This window comes from Phytophthora infestans, genomic scaffold, assembly GCF_000142945.1.
Source record: "Phytophthora infestans T30-4 supercont1.1 genomic scaffold, whole genome shotgun sequence".
NCBI lineage: Eukaryota > Oomycota > Peronosporomycetes > Peronosporales > Peronosporaceae > Phytophthora > Phytophthora infestans.
Genome location: NW_003303758.1, coordinates 2,140,709 through 2,159,736, shown reverse-complemented (window position 1 = coordinate 2,159,736; position 19,028 = coordinate 2,140,709). Strand labels below are relative to the sequence as shown.

Genomic DNA, 19,028 nt, shown 5'->3' with positions numbered 1-19,028 from the left:
TTTGGCTACGCGAACACGTAAACCATTACATTACAGTAGACATACAGTGACTAAATGGAAGGGAGGGGAATATCATTAATGTCACCTCAGTTTTATAAAGTCCAAAACGGGAGTTGATTTCGGCTCTACGTTACTAGAAAATATGCGCCTTTTTATTCAAATTTGTTAGAAAGGTGTTATAGAGGAAGTAGGTGTCGGAGAGGATAAAGTGAAGAAGGTGGAGTGAGACCAAGAAGAAAAGTCGAAAAAGGATTGATGTAGGGCTTAGCTTAAAAAATAAAAAACAGATACTTGGTGCAATCATCATGAGCCTGCACTCTCTTATATGTACCCCAAGACGACACTTTTGGAAGCCCCACGTTGCTGCTCATTGAATCTCCATTTGATGACCCGGGGCTGATACGTGACCAGTTGTGAACCTCAACATTCTTGTACAACCCTATATTTGTCGACTTGTGTTGCCTTAGAAGTGGCTGTAGACTACAGTGTAGTCAGCTATGGGAATTTTCGTCGCTCATTGCTGCGAACCCAACACTACCACAAAGATCGCTGCGAAAACGCTCAAACTTCGTTCTGCCGAGCTTCGTGAAATGGTCCGCCACCATTTCGCTGGTAGGACACTAGCATACCCGCACGTCTCCACTCGCCACTTTTTCTCCTAACCAATGATACTTCGTGTCAATATGACGGACCGCTGAGTCACGCCTTTGCCTTCCGCGAGATACTGCGCGCCTTGGTTGTCCTCCAGAGCGACGATTTCGCCAATCTTGATCCCCAAATCTTTCAACACCATCATGAGCCCGATATATTCCTGGACTTCACTTGCCATAGCAACGTATTCTGATTCAGTCGATGATAGCGTTACCATTGTCTCTTGGAGCCCCAATCAACCAGACTGCCATTGTAATAGATAGCGTAACCAGTTGACGACTTGCGCTCCCTTTCAACAGCGACAGCAGCATAACAGTATACCATGAGATCTTTATGCTTACTGGATTTTACACCGCTAAACGTCAGTCCGAAATCATGCGTACTGAAATGTACGATCAATCCCTTTTTGCACAGCTGCTGTTGGGATCCCGGGTTCTTGGGCCAGCCAGCGCACAGTGGTGGACAGATCCGGTCCTGTTAGTACGGCTAAGTACAGTAAAACACCGAGTGCCGACCGAGGCTTGAAGACACACGGCTCCTGCGCTTGGAACATCGGTTCCGGTAGTGTTCTTTCATTGGAGTCGGCGAAGGTCGACACTTGATGATTGCAAACCTTTCTAGTACACTGGATGCGTAGTTAGCCTGACAAATGCTCACTTCATCACCAGCCGGAGACCATTGAAGCTTCAATCCTAAGAAGTAGCTAAATCCTGCAAAATGGTTCACATCGTAGGCATTTTCCACGGCGAACTTGAACACTGTCAATGCTTTGTCATCCGTGCCGAACACCAATATATCATAGACGTAAAATAGCACAATCATCAGCTCATCACCGTCAATTTTCACGAACAAACACGCGTCAGCTTTGCCTTGGGTAAACCCACAGCTGATAACTAAGCTGTCCAGTTTTCGTATCATGCCCTCGATGCTTGTTTTAAACCATACAACGCGCGACGGAGAAGCCAGACGTAGCCATCCATGTTTTTCGTATCCTTCCACGGGTTCCAGATAAATTTCCCCTCGCAACTTTGAGCTCAAAAAGTAGTTTAAATGTCGAGCTGTCGTCGTTTCATGCGTCACTCTACCGCTACAGCCAGCACCAGTCGAATTGTACTATGACGCACTACCGGGCTGAACGTTGCTGTGTAGTCGCCACCAAATCGTTGACAGAAGCCTTTTGCGACCACTCTAGCCCTGAGCTTGTCAAGACTGCCGTCAGGATTGATTCTCTTCTTGAAGACCCATTGGGATTTGATCGCTTTGCGACCTGTAGGTAGCGGTATCTCCACAAAAGTCTCGTTCTCAATTAGATTCTAGATTTTTGCTTCCATTGCTTCGTCCTACTCACTTCGATCGTCACTGCAACGCACTTCGAAGACGTTAGTTTAATCAACAGCAAGGGCTTGCTGCTCCACATCACTTGGAGCCATTAGTCTGTTCACAAAGCCGTCAGCCATATTTGTGCCATCATATACAGCAGGTGCCACGTGTTCTTCGATGTAGGCGCAAACCTCACCCAGGGACATTTGCGTTTCTTCGAAGGCAAGACGTCGCTGACTTGGCTTAGACAACCTAGTTGATCGGTGAACAGGTGACATTGCTTTCTCCAGGCACGGATCACCTTGTAAGCGCGCCTAAAGTCGTGCAGCTCCCACTGGTTCTGAGCCTGCCGTAGGCTGATAGGGTGTCTTGATCTCCGCCGGGGTCACGACCGCGTCTTCTTTCTCCTCAGTAATATTCTCCAATCGTAATTGCCGATCGGTACGATCCACTAAGTCAAGCTGTACGGTATCCAGCTGTGTATTGATCATGACTTCGTCCTTGTCAGCTGGAGGAAGAAAATTGATTCTCGTAGAAGACTACTGTCTGAGCTGTAATTGTTTCGCCAGTACCGTGATGCGAGAAATGCACCAGGTAAGCGCCACCTGTAGCATACCCCACGAATATCCCATTTTGCGTCTTGGCGTCTAGGTTTCTGTGGTGTCCCTCAAGAATCATGGCCTGGACCTTGCATCCAAAGGCGCGTAAGTTACGGATGTCAGGCGGCATGCCGAGTAGCGCCTTCATTAGCGTTTTACCGTCTAGCACCTTTGTAGGGCTACTATTCCTAACATACGCCGCACATACAACGGCATCAGTCCAGTACGTCATTGGTAGGTTTGCTCCCAGCATCATTGAGCGAGCCATTTTCTCACAATCACACGATTTCCGCGCTCCACCTTGCCATTTTGTTGAGGGCTGTAAGGTGTTGAGAACTCCTGCACAATCTCGTGCTCGTCGCAGAACGCAGCAAACTCGCCACCAATGTATTCAGCAGTATTGCCAGATTTGAGGGACACCACGCAATAGCTTAGGGCGCAGGCTTTTAGCTTGGTGATGCAGTCCTTAACAGCGTCTAGCTGTACACGAGAGCTCTTTTCCCGAAGTGGATTTACCGTTTCCAGGTGAAACTGCTCCACTACAATATTCGTCCTACAAGTGTATCCATCACGAGCCGTCACCTGCATCGGATCGACATAATCAACTGACAGTAACACTTGATTCTTCTTCAGCACTCGTCTTGGTTTGTTGGCGAAGGGCTTCCGGGTCAATTTCCCGCTGACGCACGTCGGGCAGGACCGCTCAATAGCCCCTTGCCACGGTAGCTTCAGGCCTTCCAGTAAAGTCTGCACACAGGGCGTATTGAGATGTCCGAGTCGGCGGTGCCATATCGCAATGTGCGGTGCATCAGCTGCCATTAATGCAGCGTGCTCTGCAGCTTCACTCACCGCTTCCACCACGTACATTGGCCGGTCGTTTCGTGATGCCAGCTACCACTCCATCTGGCAATGAAATCGTGTATGATGTACCCCTGAACTCAATTGCCATTCCACGCCGCGACGCAGCCGCAACCGACACGAGATTTGTTGCTAGGCCCTTGACAAAGAGAACATCTTGTAAAACACAGACTTCTCGACCGCTCCTAAAGAGCGGTGCCTTTCCGACTGCCGTCGCGACCAGCTTGTCACCTGACGCCACCGTCAGCACCCGGGGTTCTTTGAACGTGTGTACATCAATTAAATTGTCTTGTGGCGCCATTGTCCACAATCCAACTCCGCTTGTTTTCCTCTGCCACATCGGCCACGGTAAATGCCATACTGGAGGCTTCCGCCGACTGTAACACTCGTGCAGCTCCGGGAAAAATGTCCCATCTTGTTACAATTGAAGCACTTCACTTTGGTCATATCCCTCTTCTTCTTGGAATTGAATTCTTTCTGCTTACCCGACGCTTGCTCAGCACTGAATGCAGCAGCTGCTTTGCCACTGTTAGACACAGAGCTTGAGCGTCGATTGCTCTGTTGATCACGCCGGATTGCTTCAGCATGGCAGCGTTGTATCATTCACTCAAACGTTACACACGATTTAAGCACACCAACGAAGCCATTCCATGCAGGTCCAAGTCTCTGCATAACGTTCTGACGCTTTTCATCGTCAGAAATCAATACATGCTGCTCCTTCAGCTCATCGAGAACACGCCTTGTGTTCTGGATGTGCTCGAACATCGACTCGTCCTCATCTAGGTAGATCCCAATGTACTCCCGCTTGGCAGCACTAACACTGGCGCTGCACTTGACATTGTAGGTCATGCGCAAGTGCCGCGGCATAGCCAGCGGATGATCGAGTAGATAAACCTCAGCAGCCAATTTCTCACTCAGTGCTGCGAGAATGATGGTTGATGCAATTTTCTGCTTCATTAAGCAGTCGTGCAGCGGCGTAATCGACACCGCAGCAGACACCATCCCAGCCGGCAATGGCGTCCCCGACGCCAATGACGTTCCAGCTTCTGTTGCCACTGCAGCGTCTGGCTCAGCCTTGAGCTCGAGGTCGGTGGGTCTAGGCAACTGAATTGCATCTCGTAGCCCCTTGATCTCAAGAGCTAGCTTCACCTGAGCACCCCACGCTGGGAGCCCGGTTCCACTGAACTGCTTCAGTTTCGTCGTTAAGCTCGAAGGCGTTGTCGCTGACATTATAACCTGTTAGAAAGGTGTCGAAGAGGACGAAGTGAAGAAGGTAAAGTGAGGCGAGATGGGAAACTGAAAAGTGAATGATGTAGAGCTTAGCTTAAAAATACAAAAACAGAAACTTGGTGCAATCATCATGAACCTGCACTTCCTTATATGTACCCAAGACGACACTTTTGGAAGCCCCACGTTGCTGCTCATTGAATCCCCCTTTGATAACCCGAGGCTGATGCGTGACCAGTTGTGAACTTCAACATTCTTGTACAGCCCTGAGTTTGTCGACTTGTGTTGCCTTAGAAATGGCTGTAGACTACAGTGTAGTTAGCTCTGGGAATTTTCGTCGCTCATTGCTGCGAGCCCAACATAATTGTACTGTTTGCCTGGCAGGCGTATATGAGAGCTATCCACTGCACTAAGCACTGTTAGAGGAGGTTATTTGGCGCCTCCACGATCGCTCCGTTTCTTTAGGCCTCCCTGTCAAGCCACAATTCAAATAGTAATTTGATAGTTAGGTCATCCCTCCTTATGTGGCCCACACTCAGCATAGACCTACCCCATTCATAGGATATGGTAGAATATGAAGTTTTATCGGACCTCACTTATATTTTGTATTGGTATCTTACAGCCAATGATATAATTTTGCTGTGGTACTAACCAATAGCTTTCAAGATGATAATGCTATTTAACCAATCAAATTAAATAGGGGTAGGCGAGTCCTCTACGCCAGCCGATCGGACGTATCACGTCCGATCGATCCGCAAAATATGTGTATGCGTATCCAAACTCTAAGTCATTGACATATCACTTGCATATTTTGCTTTTATCGGACCAGTGAATCAGTGACATGGGCTTAGACGAACTACAGCCTGGTAACACCTTGCGGGCTAAGGCAACAGCCATCGGTGCGTTCGTCAAATTCCTCAAAGAAGAGGAAGTTGAACAGGAATACATAAGGAAGTGCATTGATAGTGACGAGAGCGGAAAAATGTTCGTGTGTGTGATGGATAAATTTGGTATGTATCTTGCATTCAAGGAAGGGAAGAGAGGTAAACCAATAGCTCGCAACACTGCCATGCAGTACTATCGGCAAGCAAAGCTTTGGCTGCTCGACCAGTTCCCTAAGCACCGAGCTTCATTGGAAGCCCGGTTGCTGAAAATGGGAAAGACACTAGACAGCTTCTGTCTGAAGCGAGATGGTGGTGGGCTCGTAGCGAAAGCACCACCTTGTACGAAAGATGATTTGAAAAGAATGATGTTGTATTTGTACACTTATGCTAGCTCAGAAAGTGACTATCAAGATGCAACTTTACTATGTCTTCTCTGGTACTTGTTCGGTCGCGCGTCTGACCTAGCCATGGTCCGCAAACACAACATGTCAGTGGACGCAGGCGACGTCTTCTTCCTGCGCTTGGTTCGCGTGAAGACGTCTGAGGAGCAGGGGCTGTCGCTCTTTCCTGATACGGAATTGGCTACGTGCCCCTTGCTCTCCATTGCGCTCGCCTTGATCCTCCAAGCCGCCCCAGGACCAGCCCTCGTCAGCAACCTCCCAGAACAAGCAGGCTTCGCAGGCTCCACGCTTTCTCCCGACGTCCCGCTGATCGAGCTACTCAACGCTCCGCAAGTCACAACTGGTCTTGCCGCTCCAGCAGCTCCGCCGCGCGTTGCCACAGCCCCTACAGTATACGCGCACGTTAACCGGGTGCTAGACCGTGTAGCGTCTGCTGCTGGTGTGGATGTCGCCTTGACATTTGAACCAGCGTCCTCAAGGCAGAGCCCTGTGCTCTTCCACTGAGCTACGTCGTCGTTGGGTGAGGGGGTGAGTTTGGGTGAGGTGAGATGAGGTGCGGGGGGGGGGGGCTGTAAAGGAGGGGGGGGGGCTGAGGAGCGAGAGCCTGAGCTGTGGGGCTTGAGCGGTCGAGTTGGAGGTCTGCGTAGTTGGGCGAAAAAAATTAAGACTGAGCGTAGAGGCCTCATTGTCGGGACCCGTTTTGTGTGTTTTGAGCTCTTCTAGGCTGTGAGCCACAGGTTGGGTGCGAGTCTAAACATACTGAGGTGGCAGGATAGGATTGGTGAAAAATCGACCAATAAGTGCGTACATCTGTAACTGGCTGTCGCTGGTGCTCTTAATAGTGGACCCCGCCACGAAAATCGGGGGCTCATTGTTGAATTTACCTGGCTAAGAGCACATGGCTCCTGGTCGCAAAATGCATGTTTTTGTTTTTTTAGCTTTTCTCAGCCCACAGGCGGTTTCAGGCCATTTCCTTGCGCCTATAAACATGGTTGAAATTCTCACTGCAGCCGATCCCCATCTCGGGGTGTCTCCCCTACCCCCATGCAGTACCGCAGCTGTCAGTAAAATGTACATTCAAAAGTGTTCGTACGGTGTTTGTTTTTGCATTTTGTACCAGCTTTGAGGTACAGGTCCGATGGGTCCGAGGGTCCGATAAATTTTGGTATGTACGATTATCGGTGCTTTAAAGTAGGATATTGTCATGGCGCTGTCATTTCGGACGAGTCCCCAAATACTTCGAAGTACATGTACTTCTCTGATCCGAAAAATAGATACCAGCTCTTTATTTCGGCGATAACTTCGGTCGTACAGCTCCGACGGAAGCGTGGTTGAGCTAGTTTGAAAGCTCTACTTACGTAGCGTCAGCACGATTTTTTAATGAACAAATTTCCCGCCAATTTTGATGATACCTGACCATTTGAACTATCACTTTATGGAGGGGTGAAGTTTTTTTTTCGCTTTGATGTCAAAAATTATCAAAATTTAACTTTAAAAAAAACTTGAAAAAGTGCAAACGGAACTTAATCTAGTGGTGTATCACTAAGAGCAATTAAATCCATTTTCTCTCAATCCGTGTGCATACAAATCCTCAGACGAGCTCAATTTACCCAATCGTACCCATCTCAGAATGGACGTTGACCAATCAAACATGCGAAGTATTTCTTTTCGGACCGGAGAAGTACTACGCTATTTCAGTGTGGTTTATTCTGATCCTCGAGGCTTAAAAAATTTAAGCTAGATTTTAGTAAAACCTCAAATACCTGGTTTTCAAATTGATCTCATTATAGCTATCGAATAAAAATAGACAGTTTTATTAAAATAGATAATTCTAGTGATATTACATTTTTCAACACCGAAACCCTGCATCCTAAAAATAACCGGAGCTTACAATAAGAGACATCAGATATCACGCCCGAAAAAGGGTAACGAATTCTGCTACAATACCTTTTTGCTCAGGGCTCTCAACGAGCGGGGATATTTGTTGGATCACATCTCTAACGGGTATTAATTCAAGCGATTAGGCCCTGGTATGTTTGTCGATGCTTCCATGGCGAAACCACACATCAATGGTGTTGCTGAAAAGCTGACCTCATCATTGCTGGCATGGCCGAAATAGCAGGTGGTCGGAAGACCTGGGCTATTTTACAATACAGCTTCACTACTGTAAAAATCCGTTGTCGCGATAGCAATAGTGACGTGTGTATCGAGTGTCCCCGATACCCGGGCCACGCGATCAGATATTCATTGTTAGTATATCCGTACCTACAGCATAAAGCAGCGAAATGGGCCTAGGTGATCCCTCAGTCGAGTTTTCTCACCGAAGTCAAAGACTGGTGCTGAGTAATGGTGCAGAATTCCACAGAGACGTCCACCACGGAGATCAGGCGAGAAGATGCCGTCCAAATCGAGGTCTTAATCTCGTATCCTACTCCAGCCATGGAAAATCATTCAAACAGCGACGTGCGCAAGAGAAACCAATACTGTTGCATGGATTTGGTAATCGACCCTGACAAGAAACTAGAAACAGCGTTGTTGTCGTGGATTAATAGCAAGATTCCTTTCGATCAAGATCAGCGTGGAAATGTACCCGAAATGTATGATCAAAGCAGCGAGGCACCCAACATGAAGATAACTGTCCAGCTAGCTGCCCCTCAGCGCAAACGCACATCAAGATATCTGTGCGAAAGAGATCGACGGGAGATCATTAAGCGGATCGATGACGGTGAGCAGCAGGTCACGCTTGCCAAGGAGTTTAGCGTGAGCCGTGCTGCGGTTTGCAACCTCTACAAAAACCGCCAAGAAATACTTGCCCGCGCAGCAAATGATCCGAGAGCAACACACCCAAAAAAGTCTCACAAAAAGGCAACCAGCCCACTATCGACGAACATAATTTCTCAAGCGGATATGGTTGGTCCAATAGCACTCTCCCCCTGTGTACCTGTCGATACCATTCAGCTTCGACGCTCACACAACGATTATACAAGTGGCACTTCCGAGACTGAAGACGAAGCTACTGCGTCACACCAGTACAGAACCCGAGCGAGTAGTCAACAGAATCCTTTTCCAGGGGTGATGCAAGAGCTGACCGTTTCCCTGCCATTTCAAGTACACGAGGCTTCAGCACACTCGCGTCACTGTATGAGCTTGGTGTCGACACTAAGGGATAATAGTATCAGCACATCGGTATTTCAACAGCGAGTGACTCGCTTGGCACGGTTGTTGATCGAAGAAGCACTGGCATGCTTGCCATACGAAAACGAAGAGGTCACAAATCAATATGGAGATATGTGTCGTGTAACGAAGACACTGGATGAACGAGATATCTGCGGGGTGTCTATGGAAGGTAGGGGCACCGTGTTGCTTCGAGCCTTCTCGGACATCAGCCCAGCATCTCCAGCTGGTATCGTCTCCATAGATTCAGCAAATGAATGTCCACCACATGTGAAGGCTCACCTACCGACAGTCAGCACAGGTCAAGTCGTGTTCCTCTTTGACATTCAGTGCGCAACTGGGGATAAAGCATGTGCAGTTCTTCATCATTTAACCCAGGACAGACAAATAGCTGCTGACCAGATTTATTTCGTGACAATGATCAGCTCCCTTGAAGGGCTGCAGAGTCTTTCCAGGTAAGGGTACACCACGGAAAACAGAATTCGCTACCGACATCTCACACGTTCATTGTCGTTCGCAGGCGTGAAGTTGGTGACAGCTCAAATGGACACCGTATTGGACGAACAACAGCGCATTCGACCAGGTATTGGCGACTTCACGCAACGCTTCTGGAGAACTGGGACAAGTGAATTTATAGTATGAGTGATTTGTCCTGTTGATAAAGTCGCGTTTTACGATAAATGTAGACGAAGATTAAATTTCCCAATTGTCTTCTTAATGTCCGGTGCCGAATCGAGCCAAACGCCGGCGTCGAAGTTCGCTTGGGCTGATGTGTTCAGGTGTTGGTTGTCCTGGCTGCGGCTGTGGAGCAGCATGATCTTGGTATTCTTCTTCTTGAAGACGTCGTGCTATGTCTTCGTCGGTCTCAAAAGAGGACGTTGGAGGCCTTGAATAGCGTGGAGGTGGAGTGTCATGTCGATAGTAAGTAGGACCAGCAACTGCTCTCAGCCATCGGCTGAATGCACCGGCTCCGGAAGTCATAACTGACTGCATCACTGAAGAGTACACGAACAAGTAACCTGGTACAAAGGTACAAACAGGTGAGACTACAGCCACAACACAGTTCCCACCAGACCTACCAGCTAGGATGCCGCACATGTGGCCAATGAACGAGCTTCGCGGTACCAGGAAATGAATCACCACCAGCTCCAGCCATGCCGCATACTTGGTAGGCACTTGAAAGCCGTAAACCGACGAGAATGCTGGCGAGTTATGATTCAAAAGCACCTACACAAAAGACGCAATAAGGTTATTCACCTTTTAATCAGAGCTCATACCCTTATTTTACATCACCTTTAGAGCAAATAGCACTCCGGAGAACCCCACACTACACTGATGCAATGGTCCCTACATAAAAACAATTGGCAATAAGTGTGAGCTATTATAATTGCCAAGCAGAGCAAATAATGTGCGTACCGGCATTTGGAACCCTGTTGCAAGCACGAGTGCCACCACTACGACTAGCACGTGGCACAGCACGAGTAAATACACCACCGTTAGAAGGAAGCGCACGCTCCCCATCTTGTACTCAAGGTTGCATCCCTTCCACAAGAACGAGACCCTTGTAAACAAGTCAGTATCTTCTCTTTCCTGTCTTTTCTCAGGCTATTTGCACTCACATGTTATGGTACAAGTGCCAGTCATCGACGTGGATGAGTCCCGATGCCACAATACGCGTCAAGTCCCAATGACTGAGCACTCGGTCGGGACATCTGAAGTACAGCGTTATAGAACGTCAGTGATCAACATTCTCTATGGTGCTGTGTTTATTGACTTACAGCGAATATGGGGAGAAGAGCTCCGGTGATTGCTCTTTCTGGAAATGAAGTCCGTACATTAAAGCTACAAAGCGCACCTCAAAACTGGTCATTAAGGAGATAGCTTTAAGCAAAAACTTACTGCGAAATACGCAGTACGTACCCATGAGTCCGAGCGTAACCGGCGGTTTGCGCTCCAGCTGCTGAATCTGTTGCATGAGCATGAGCAACAGTGCGATGCCCTGGCCGTTGCGCCCGGCGTTGGGGCCAACGCGCCCGCGGCGTCCGACGTTAGGCCTGAACATGGTTTTATGTAAGATTAAAATGCTGCGACTTTACGATGTTGCACGAGTGTAAAATTTGTAGACGAACTTCAACTTTCTCGAATATGCGGCGCAACGAAACGAGCGCTTCCGCCACATTCCGAGCTCACAGCTTTCACGCTCTACAGGCGTATAACTTATGGACTTTCTTAAGTGAAAGAATGCGCCAAGCTGCTAAAGAAGTGAATGCTGGTGTTGTGCATGTGTGCTAACCACCGACATTCAATTTTACGGTCACAAGGTACTGCAATATTAGTTGACACCATTAAAGTTGGACATCTTCGAAAGCTGGTATCGATAGACCAACTGAGTGTATAAATTTCTCTGGCAAAGTGCTATCCAAGACAAGCATTGCAATATTGATGGCAACACCGAGAACTTGGACTAAACGCCCATGATTGTGCAGAAAATAGATCCCGTAATTTTAAAAACTTCTCTTCTCACTTCCAAGGTCCAAATCTCTACAAATAGCTCGAAATCTCGAAAACTCGTTTTACTGTACCGTCAACAATTGTACCGTCAACGTGCGTACATGCACTGTACCCTACTCATTTCTCAATTATCCACAAAGAGAAGACGTCTACTTTGAGTCAAAGTTTGACATCACCATGGCACCGTCTTTTGCAGATCTCCTGCCCATACCAGAAGAGCGTCTGCCGACCTACGCTGTGGCCGCGCTCGTGCTCTATTTCTCTCTACGCCCGCTCTTCAACGTGGATCGCGCGCTCGCCAAGATCTGGCCGTCGCTAGTGCTTCTCTTCGCCTACTACCGCTACCGCCTAGCCGTCACGTCATCGCCCACGAGCTTCTTCCTGCAGCTGTGGACGGCAGCGCAGCAGCGCGCCCCTGCGGTGGAAGCTGTCTTCAGCGACACGCTGATGCTCGTGCTGGCCGTCACCGCCTTCTCCAACGCTGTGCAGACCCTACGTCACATGCGCTACGTCTCTCGCAAGAACATGCTGAACGTAGTAGGTGGCGCCGTGGTGAATGCTCTCAAGAAGCTGCCAATCATATCCGCCAAGGTGGCAGACGAGATGCGCAAGATCGAGAGCGAGGTGGAGCACTCGCTCAAGGGCAACGACCCACTGTCCGGCAAGATGGAGAAGCTACGTGCTCTTCCTGATCGAGGTATGGACGACAAGAAACTGCTGACCTTAATGGAAGATCTGGCAGGCAACAGCGACGACAAGTGGAGAGACGGACTCGTCTCAGGAGCTGTATACCACGGCGAGAAGGAACATCTGGACGTGCTGAACAAGGCTTACGCGCTATTCGCAGTGACCAATCCGCTACACGCTGACTTGTGGCCGGCAGTGAATAAGTTTGAAGCTGAGGTCATCGCCATGACGGCAGCATTGATGAACGGAGGCCACCCAGAAGTCTGTGGGACGCTCAGCTCCGGCGGTACGGAGAGCATCTTCCTCGCGACCAAGACGCATCGAGAGCACTACCGTCACAAGCACGGGATTACTAAACCCGAGATCATTGCGTGTGTGACTGCACATGCAGCTATTGATAAGGCCTGTGAGATCCTGGGTATTAGACTAATCAAGGTGCCTATGAACCCCAAGACACTGAAGATGGACCTGAACGCAGTACGCTGGAGCATTTCAGCCAATACGATCATGCTTTACAGTAGTGCCCCCAACTTCCCACACGGCATGATCGACGATATTGAGGCGCTCTCGACACTGGCAGTGCAGAACGACGTCGGTCTTCACGTCGACTGCTGTCTCGGTGGATTCGTACTGCCATTTGCACGCCAGCTCCGTAACGATATCCCTGTATTCGACTTTGCGCTGCCAGGTGTAACCAGCATGTCGTGTGATACACACAAGTACGGCTACGGCTCCAAGGGCACGTCGGTGGTGCTGTACAAGAGCCCGGAGATTCGACGATTCCAATATTTCTCGTACGCGGATTGGACTGGCGGACTGTACGCAACCCCCACGCTGGCCGGCAGTCGTCCTGGCGCACTGAGTGCTGCAGCGTGGGCGTCCATGGTGCGTCTCGGACGTGAAGGATACCTCGAGAAGACGAAGGGGATTTTGGACACTGTGGACGAGATCAAGGCTGGTATCAAGCGTATCGATGGCATCCACTTGCTGGGCGATCCGAAGGCGATGGTGGTGAGCTTCGCTGGTGACAAGGGCGTGAATGCACTTAAAGTCAGTGATGCGATGGCGAAACATGGATGGAGTCTTAGTCCGCTACAACACCCGATTTCGGTGCATTTGTGTGTGACGGTTCGCCACATTGGCAAGGCGAACAAGTTCCTGAATGCACTCGAAGAAGCTGTGAACGAAGTGAAGCAAGACCCCAACCCGTCGCCTGAGGGTGGCAGCGCCATCTATGGCATGGCCTCCAGCTTGCCGGCGGGACCTGTGGATGATCTTCTTCGTATCTACACGGACATTACGCTGAAGGTCTAAGAGGAAAGCAATGGATTTATTTTTTGTATGAGAAAAAGGGTTCTTACATTTTATATTAACGCTCTTGTTTTTTCTGCTTGTTTAATTTGTTATGTCCACAGCGATTTTGTTGAGTTGCTGACCGGGAAAATGTGGCTTGCGCATCTTTCGTGTTGCCTTTGAAGCTTTGGGTTTGCCAGATTTTATCATGTTACAATCCTGAAGTGTCTTGAGATGACCAGTTTGGGTTGCTAGCAATTTCATGCAAATGCCTTTGCGTGGAGTTAACGCCATCCATACTCCGTCACGTGTCAGCGGATTTGAAGCTGTGGCTTTGTTACCTACCGAGAACATTTTATCTTGAGGTTGTTCTCCTTGAAATTCGTACACGAACACATTCTCCAACTCGTTAAGTGAACGTCGCGTGTATTCCAATGCAAGAATGTCACGAGTAAATAGGACTGGCCAGAAAACAGCAGCTCCTGGTGTGGCAGTCAAATCGAGGGCTCCTTGGCGAGCGTACGACACTTCCCATTGCACATCCGACATGGCGTTGTTGGCCCTTGCTTCCCCCTTTTTAGGGATAGCACGTTCTTGTCGTGTGGCAGGATACGATCGAATTGTAAGGTATCTCACCGTCGCAATAAACATCTCTGGATCTCGATTGCTTGCAGCAACACGAAAACACTTTTCGCCAATTCCCACAAGGTTTAAGTTGCGGTCAAGTAGCATTATAAGCGGCCACATTGATCCATCATCTTTGACACCCTTACTTGCCGTGTTTTCTGTATTGTGGTGCTGTATTGAGTCATCCGTTTCTGTCACCGTTGTCGGCGAAGGTGATACCCGTGAGATTCTGATGGCTGTGAATACGTTTTCGGTGACAAGCGACTCGTGTTGTGAGTGCGCAGCTAAGAAGTCCCAGTAATACAATGGTTTTCCGAGCACACACGCGTCACAGTAGAAGTGGAACTCTGTTTTTCCGGTAGCAATTCTAGCGAGAGTTGCTTCAGATAAACTCGCCCAGCGACTGCATGAAAGATGGTACACTTGGCCACAGCCTACCCTTGAACACAGCAGTGACGGACGGATTCGTTTTCGTCTTGATGGTTTCACTGAAATAAGTTTCGTGCAGACAACACAAGTTCGTGATGCCAGTACTCCACTTTCGTCGTAGTGAGCCACGCTCGCTCCTGCTGGTTGCGCAAGTCCAGACGAGCCTCCTAAAGCTCGGCTTCTTGTCACTACAGCTGACGCTGGAGGCGTTTTGGGGCGAAATTGGTCGGCCAGTGAGCGAGCGCGACCGACGTAGTTTTCGATGGCGAGAACGACACTCAACTGAGTGGAGATGGAAGCCGTGACCAAGACGTTTAGATTTTCGCCTTCAAAGTCGAGTAAAACTGGCATTCCCCGCTCTCCTGTTGGGGTCAGGAAGAGCTGGACCGGCTCAAATGGTGCTATAAGGAGGTTACTGAGCTTACGCGTGAGCTGATCCTTTAAAACACCGTAGATAGTCTGTGCAGCGTCCGTGTACCCCACGTTAATCGGTATTATACAACGCTATAAAATTGAAGTCAACAGTACGCACCTCAAGTTTCAGTAGCAAAGCTGGAGCCTTACACATATTCCAGAGTATCGCAGCCGAGTAGATAGCAACATCTGTGGCAGCGTAATCGGCTTGCTTAACGTCGAGTATTTTCAAGAGGACGGAGATTCCACCCAGTTTATCAAGGTGCAGTTGGCAATGGTTTTGCGTGGAGAAGGCTAGCAACGCAGCTGCGCTAATTCGTGCCAGCTCATCATCGCCACTAGAATGAGTGTTTGCCAGAAGAACTGACAGTGGACAGTGGTGTCGATGCGAAATACAATGCCACCTAGGTCACGCAACCAAATCATGCCGAATTATAAAAGAAATCTTCAAAAGAACACAAATAATGTGACCTGTCACAGGAGCTTGCACTGAGTCGTCCTCGCTCTGAATGCGCTAGATTTCCGAGAATGCTGTTGACATTTCAGAGGTTATTAGGCACCACGTAAATATCCATTTATTTTTATGGATACAAAGGTCGAGTACCCAGCGCATAGACGACGTGTAACATTGTTTGTAGCGGATGTGGCGATGAGGGTGACCCGGCGGACACCCTGCGCTTGGACAAATTGGTCTCGCAAGTGGGCATCACGCGCCAGCATTAGTAGCCGCCTCATGTCCATCTCCACATCGGCCGCGTGTTTTTTGCTGTCCTCGTTACGCAGTAGTAGTGCTACCAGCTCATTGAAAGTGTTACCCTCGCGTTCTTCGGCTGTAGCCGCCATTGCCAATACCAACGAGGTTAAAAAAACTTTTGTTAAACGTACGTACTTCCAATGTTCCCATGGTATTAATAAGTCAGTCAGTCACCAGTAGGGCTGTTATTAAGTTGGTTCAATAGTTAAATAGCATTCCATGCAGATAAATGCAGATAAATAGCGATAGAATACGAATTCAATACTGCAACATTATCGGCCATTTGCAACTAAGGTTGTAACGTTATTTTTGAAAATCCTGATCTCTGATTGGCTGCACGTAGCGTATAGACCACAATTGTGCGGGGTGGTGATTGCAACTTGAGTTGTTCACACGGTGGCAGGTTCAGGTCAGTTTTGCAACCCAATCTGATACAAAAAGCAAGTTAGGTTGCAAACGTACTTAGTGTAGAACCAGATATCAAAATCCAAGTGAGATCAAGCTAGAAGTTTGCAAAGAAAGAAAAGAGCGCCACAAGCCCCAGCACTATGGCAAGCCAGTACAAGCGAGAGCTCACGAGGTTCGCAGATTGGAGCAGGGCGACGTTAAACAGCCGAAGTGCTGAACGAAGTCATGCGTTTACGGCGAGAGAACCAGCGAGAGCTACAGAAGATTCAGGCCATACTAAAGCATATTGCCAGGCAGCCAGCTTTTCGGCGCGACGTTATTACGCAGGATATAACTACATCTCCACCTAATCCGCCTCCGACTCGCCGAGCGTCTACGGCTGTACTTTCAAAGCGGCCGAAAGATTTATTCAAACTTTGGCACGAATACCAGGTCGGATGCGGTGACCTGAAAGCAGCAAAAGACTTTACGGCAATCGAGCGTGGTGCGAGCAAATTCGCCTTCTCTAGGCGAAAAGTGTTCTGGGACGTAGTCGCTAGCTTGGTGCGCTCAGGTTTTACCAGTGACGCAGCGATAGACAAGGTATATTCAGTCTATGGTAGGCAGCTCTCAGTGTCAAGTATCTTGGTGGCCCTCCGTGCGGATCGTAAGAATGGCGGCCATCCTACTCTGCGTGTGTAGCTACCGCTTTGTGCGCTTCAACACAGTCATCAGCACTAGTATTAACCAATCAAAATAGGGTTGCAAGCCAGGTTGCACAAAAGGCCGCAATTTTCTACAGTGAACGCAAATGCTACAAATATTTAGTGCAGAGTGTACATATTTACAAGGTGCACAAAAGAGCACAAGCATAGCTGCGGTGATGGCCGGCCAAGCCCGTCAAGAAGACGTGGATCTGCGAGACCTGCCAGAATCCGAGCCGCGATCATAGTAGTGCGAGGCCTGCCACACGTCAAGTGATGGCAAAGAAACCGAGAGCTAGGGATCTAACAACAACGAGGAGACCGCCTTCTGGCCGAGCAGCTACAGGACGATCATTGGCACGGACACGTGCCCAACTCGTACGAAGCTGTCGCGATCCCCGACAGTGACCCTCACAAGAAGAAACCGAAGAAACGACTCAAAGACGACGACTCGGACACCAAAACAGCCGAGTCTTAGCTGGATACGAGCAAGCTCAAGTGGGTCCTGCTGCAGGAGGCCAAGCCGGCCGAAGGTCAGGCCGTTGCGGCCACCGTGGTAATTGAGATATGCAACGAGAGGTCGCGAAACCAGCCCCAGTCCCGCCGGTCGCCTCGGCCAGCGCTAATATACTCGGTAATCGACCTGCCAAGATGATGATTACTAAATATCTTACCAAATGGAAGGGATTCGCCTACATGCACGCGTCGTGGGAGACTAAACAAGTACTGCTAGATCCGGATCCACTCATGAACAAGCACTAGAAGACCATGCGCTTTCATGAAAAGGAACATCTCTGGCTGCAGTATCCACACCACCAAACCGGCGATATGGACGACGATTCTCTGGCGGTTGTTGATGAGTAGGAATACTTAAACATACTCATGACTACGTACAAAGTGGCAATCAAAGACTTTGCCGTGCTCTCAAAGTTCCATTGGTGGTGACTTATAGCGGATGAAGCGCACAGACTTAAGTACCAGCTGTGAATCGCAGCGCAGAGATCAATGTGTGCTCCGTACGGGTACTCATCTGAGAACAAGGTCGAAGAGTTCCGGTGCAGAAGCAACGGTGCCGTGCGATTCATGAGAGAAACGCAGCCTTCTGGAAGCGTGGCGGCAACCCTTGCAGCGTCATGGTGGAACTCTGCCAGTGCTGCAGTCACCCTTACCTATACAACTGAAGAAACCGTAAACATTCTGAGTGCAAAAATGTGAGGAGATGCAGTGCGGAAATTGAGAGAGGCAACGTCGAGAACACCATGCATTTCCCGGTCAACACTGCGGATTGCATTAGAGCCTAGAACTATATTAGGAGGTCGACATGAATGTGTTATTGCTGCGCTATGGTACAATGATTTATTTTCAGAAGCGGGGCCCACGGTGACGATTGCATCCAATAAGTATTTCAGTTTGGTGTCGCGCAAGTCAAATAAACATTCATCGTCATCTTCATCACCGTGATCGTCGCTGTCACTGTCACTATCGCTGCAGTAATCGCTAGTTGTCGAACGTGTCTGGTATAGTGGCATACTGTTTGGCTTAGAATCACCGTTGTTCGTGTAGATAAAAACGAGTTTCTCAACGGAGTTAGCTCGAAGGCTATTACGAAGCTTGGGCTGCGTAAATACGTAAGCACCTCACAGCCGTTTGCTTGCAGCAGATGAAGTAGGAAAACTGAGCACCTTTTCAGCAAAGCAGTACAGCTGGGGAAATATTCGTCCATCAGCCACCAATACAGAGGAGTATCTGTACCAGCTTTCGTCTTCTCTTCAGAAAGTCCTGGATTTCTTCATGCCAATAAAGTCCAGTAGCTCCAAGCGAAAGCTAGATGGACTAATATCCGGGGGGCAATCCAAAGCACTCAGCTACTTTAACAGCATCGGGCAACTGCATCGCGCATACTGTCTCCAGTAAAACCTGAAGTGTCCTTGGATGGGTCCAGCAAGTATGCAATTCTTGCTGAGTTCATCGATCAGGGCAAGTATTTTGGCCTGCACAGATGGGTCGGTGAGGCCGGGAATAGGAGCTGTGTGCACGTCTGCGTGCTTTATTCGCTCAAACACGTGCTGAATCATCGAATTGGAACAAGTATCAGTTTCAAAATTGGC

The 19,028-nt window shown here is 48.9% G+C and overlaps 5 protein-coding genes across 5 annotated transcripts; 2 read left to right on the top strand and 3 right to left on the bottom strand.

Annotated features, from left to right (window-relative positions):
- Nucleotides 1-9,828: 9,828 nt before the first annotated feature.
- Nucleotides 9,829-11,176, bottom strand: PITG_00381 (serine protease family S54, putative; the record flags this gene model as incomplete). The annotated part of the gene is made up of 6 exons (XM_002908939.1): nucleotides 9,829-10,133; nucleotides 10,194-10,341; nucleotides 10,531-10,675; nucleotides 10,734-10,826; nucleotides 10,893-10,956; nucleotides 11,035-11,176. 6 exons carry the CDS (start codon nucleotides 11,174-11,176, stop codon nucleotides 9,829-9,831), a joined length of 897 nt encoding a protein of 298 aa, XP_002908985.1.
- Nucleotides 11,177-11,758: 582 nt separating this feature from the next.
- On the top strand, nucleotides 11,759-13,663 carry PITG_00380 (sphingosine-1-phosphate lyase, putative; the record flags this gene model as incomplete). The annotated part of the gene is made up of 1 exon (XM_002908938.1): nucleotides 11,759-13,663. One exon carries the CDS (start codon nucleotides 11,803-11,805, stop codon nucleotides 13,624-13,626), a length of 1,824 nt encoding a protein of 607 aa, XP_002908984.1.
- Nucleotides 13,664-13,707: 44 nt separating this feature from the next.
- Nucleotides 13,708-14,337, bottom strand: PITG_00379 (uncharacterized protein; the record flags this gene model as incomplete). Its single annotated transcript, XM_002908937.1, has 4 exons — nucleotides 13,708-13,904; nucleotides 13,947-13,979; nucleotides 14,025-14,167; nucleotides 14,255-14,337. The coding sequence occupies 4 exons, from the start codon at nucleotides 14,335-14,337 to the stop codon at nucleotides 13,708-13,710; spliced, it is 456 nt and encodes a 151-aa protein (XP_002908983.1).
- An 89-nt stretch (nucleotides 14,338-14,426) lies between these two features.
- PITG_00378 (uncharacterized protein) lies at nucleotides 14,427-15,918 on the bottom strand (the record flags this gene model as incomplete). The annotated part of the gene is made up of 4 exons (XM_002908936.1): nucleotides 14,427-14,468; nucleotides 14,671-15,120; nucleotides 15,194-15,386; nucleotides 15,680-15,918. 4 exons carry the CDS (start codon nucleotides 15,916-15,918, stop codon nucleotides 14,427-14,429), a joined length of 924 nt encoding a protein of 307 aa, XP_002908982.1.
- A 459-nt stretch (nucleotides 15,919-16,377) lies between these two features.
- On the top strand, nucleotides 16,378-17,398 carry PITG_00377 (uncharacterized protein; the record flags this gene model as incomplete). The annotated part of the gene is made up of 3 exons (XM_002908935.1): nucleotides 16,378-16,409; nucleotides 16,531-16,780; nucleotides 17,267-17,398. 3 exons carry the CDS (start codon nucleotides 16,378-16,380, stop codon nucleotides 17,396-17,398), a joined length of 414 nt encoding a protein of 137 aa, XP_002908981.1.
- Nucleotides 17,399-19,028: the final 1,630 nt, after the last annotated feature.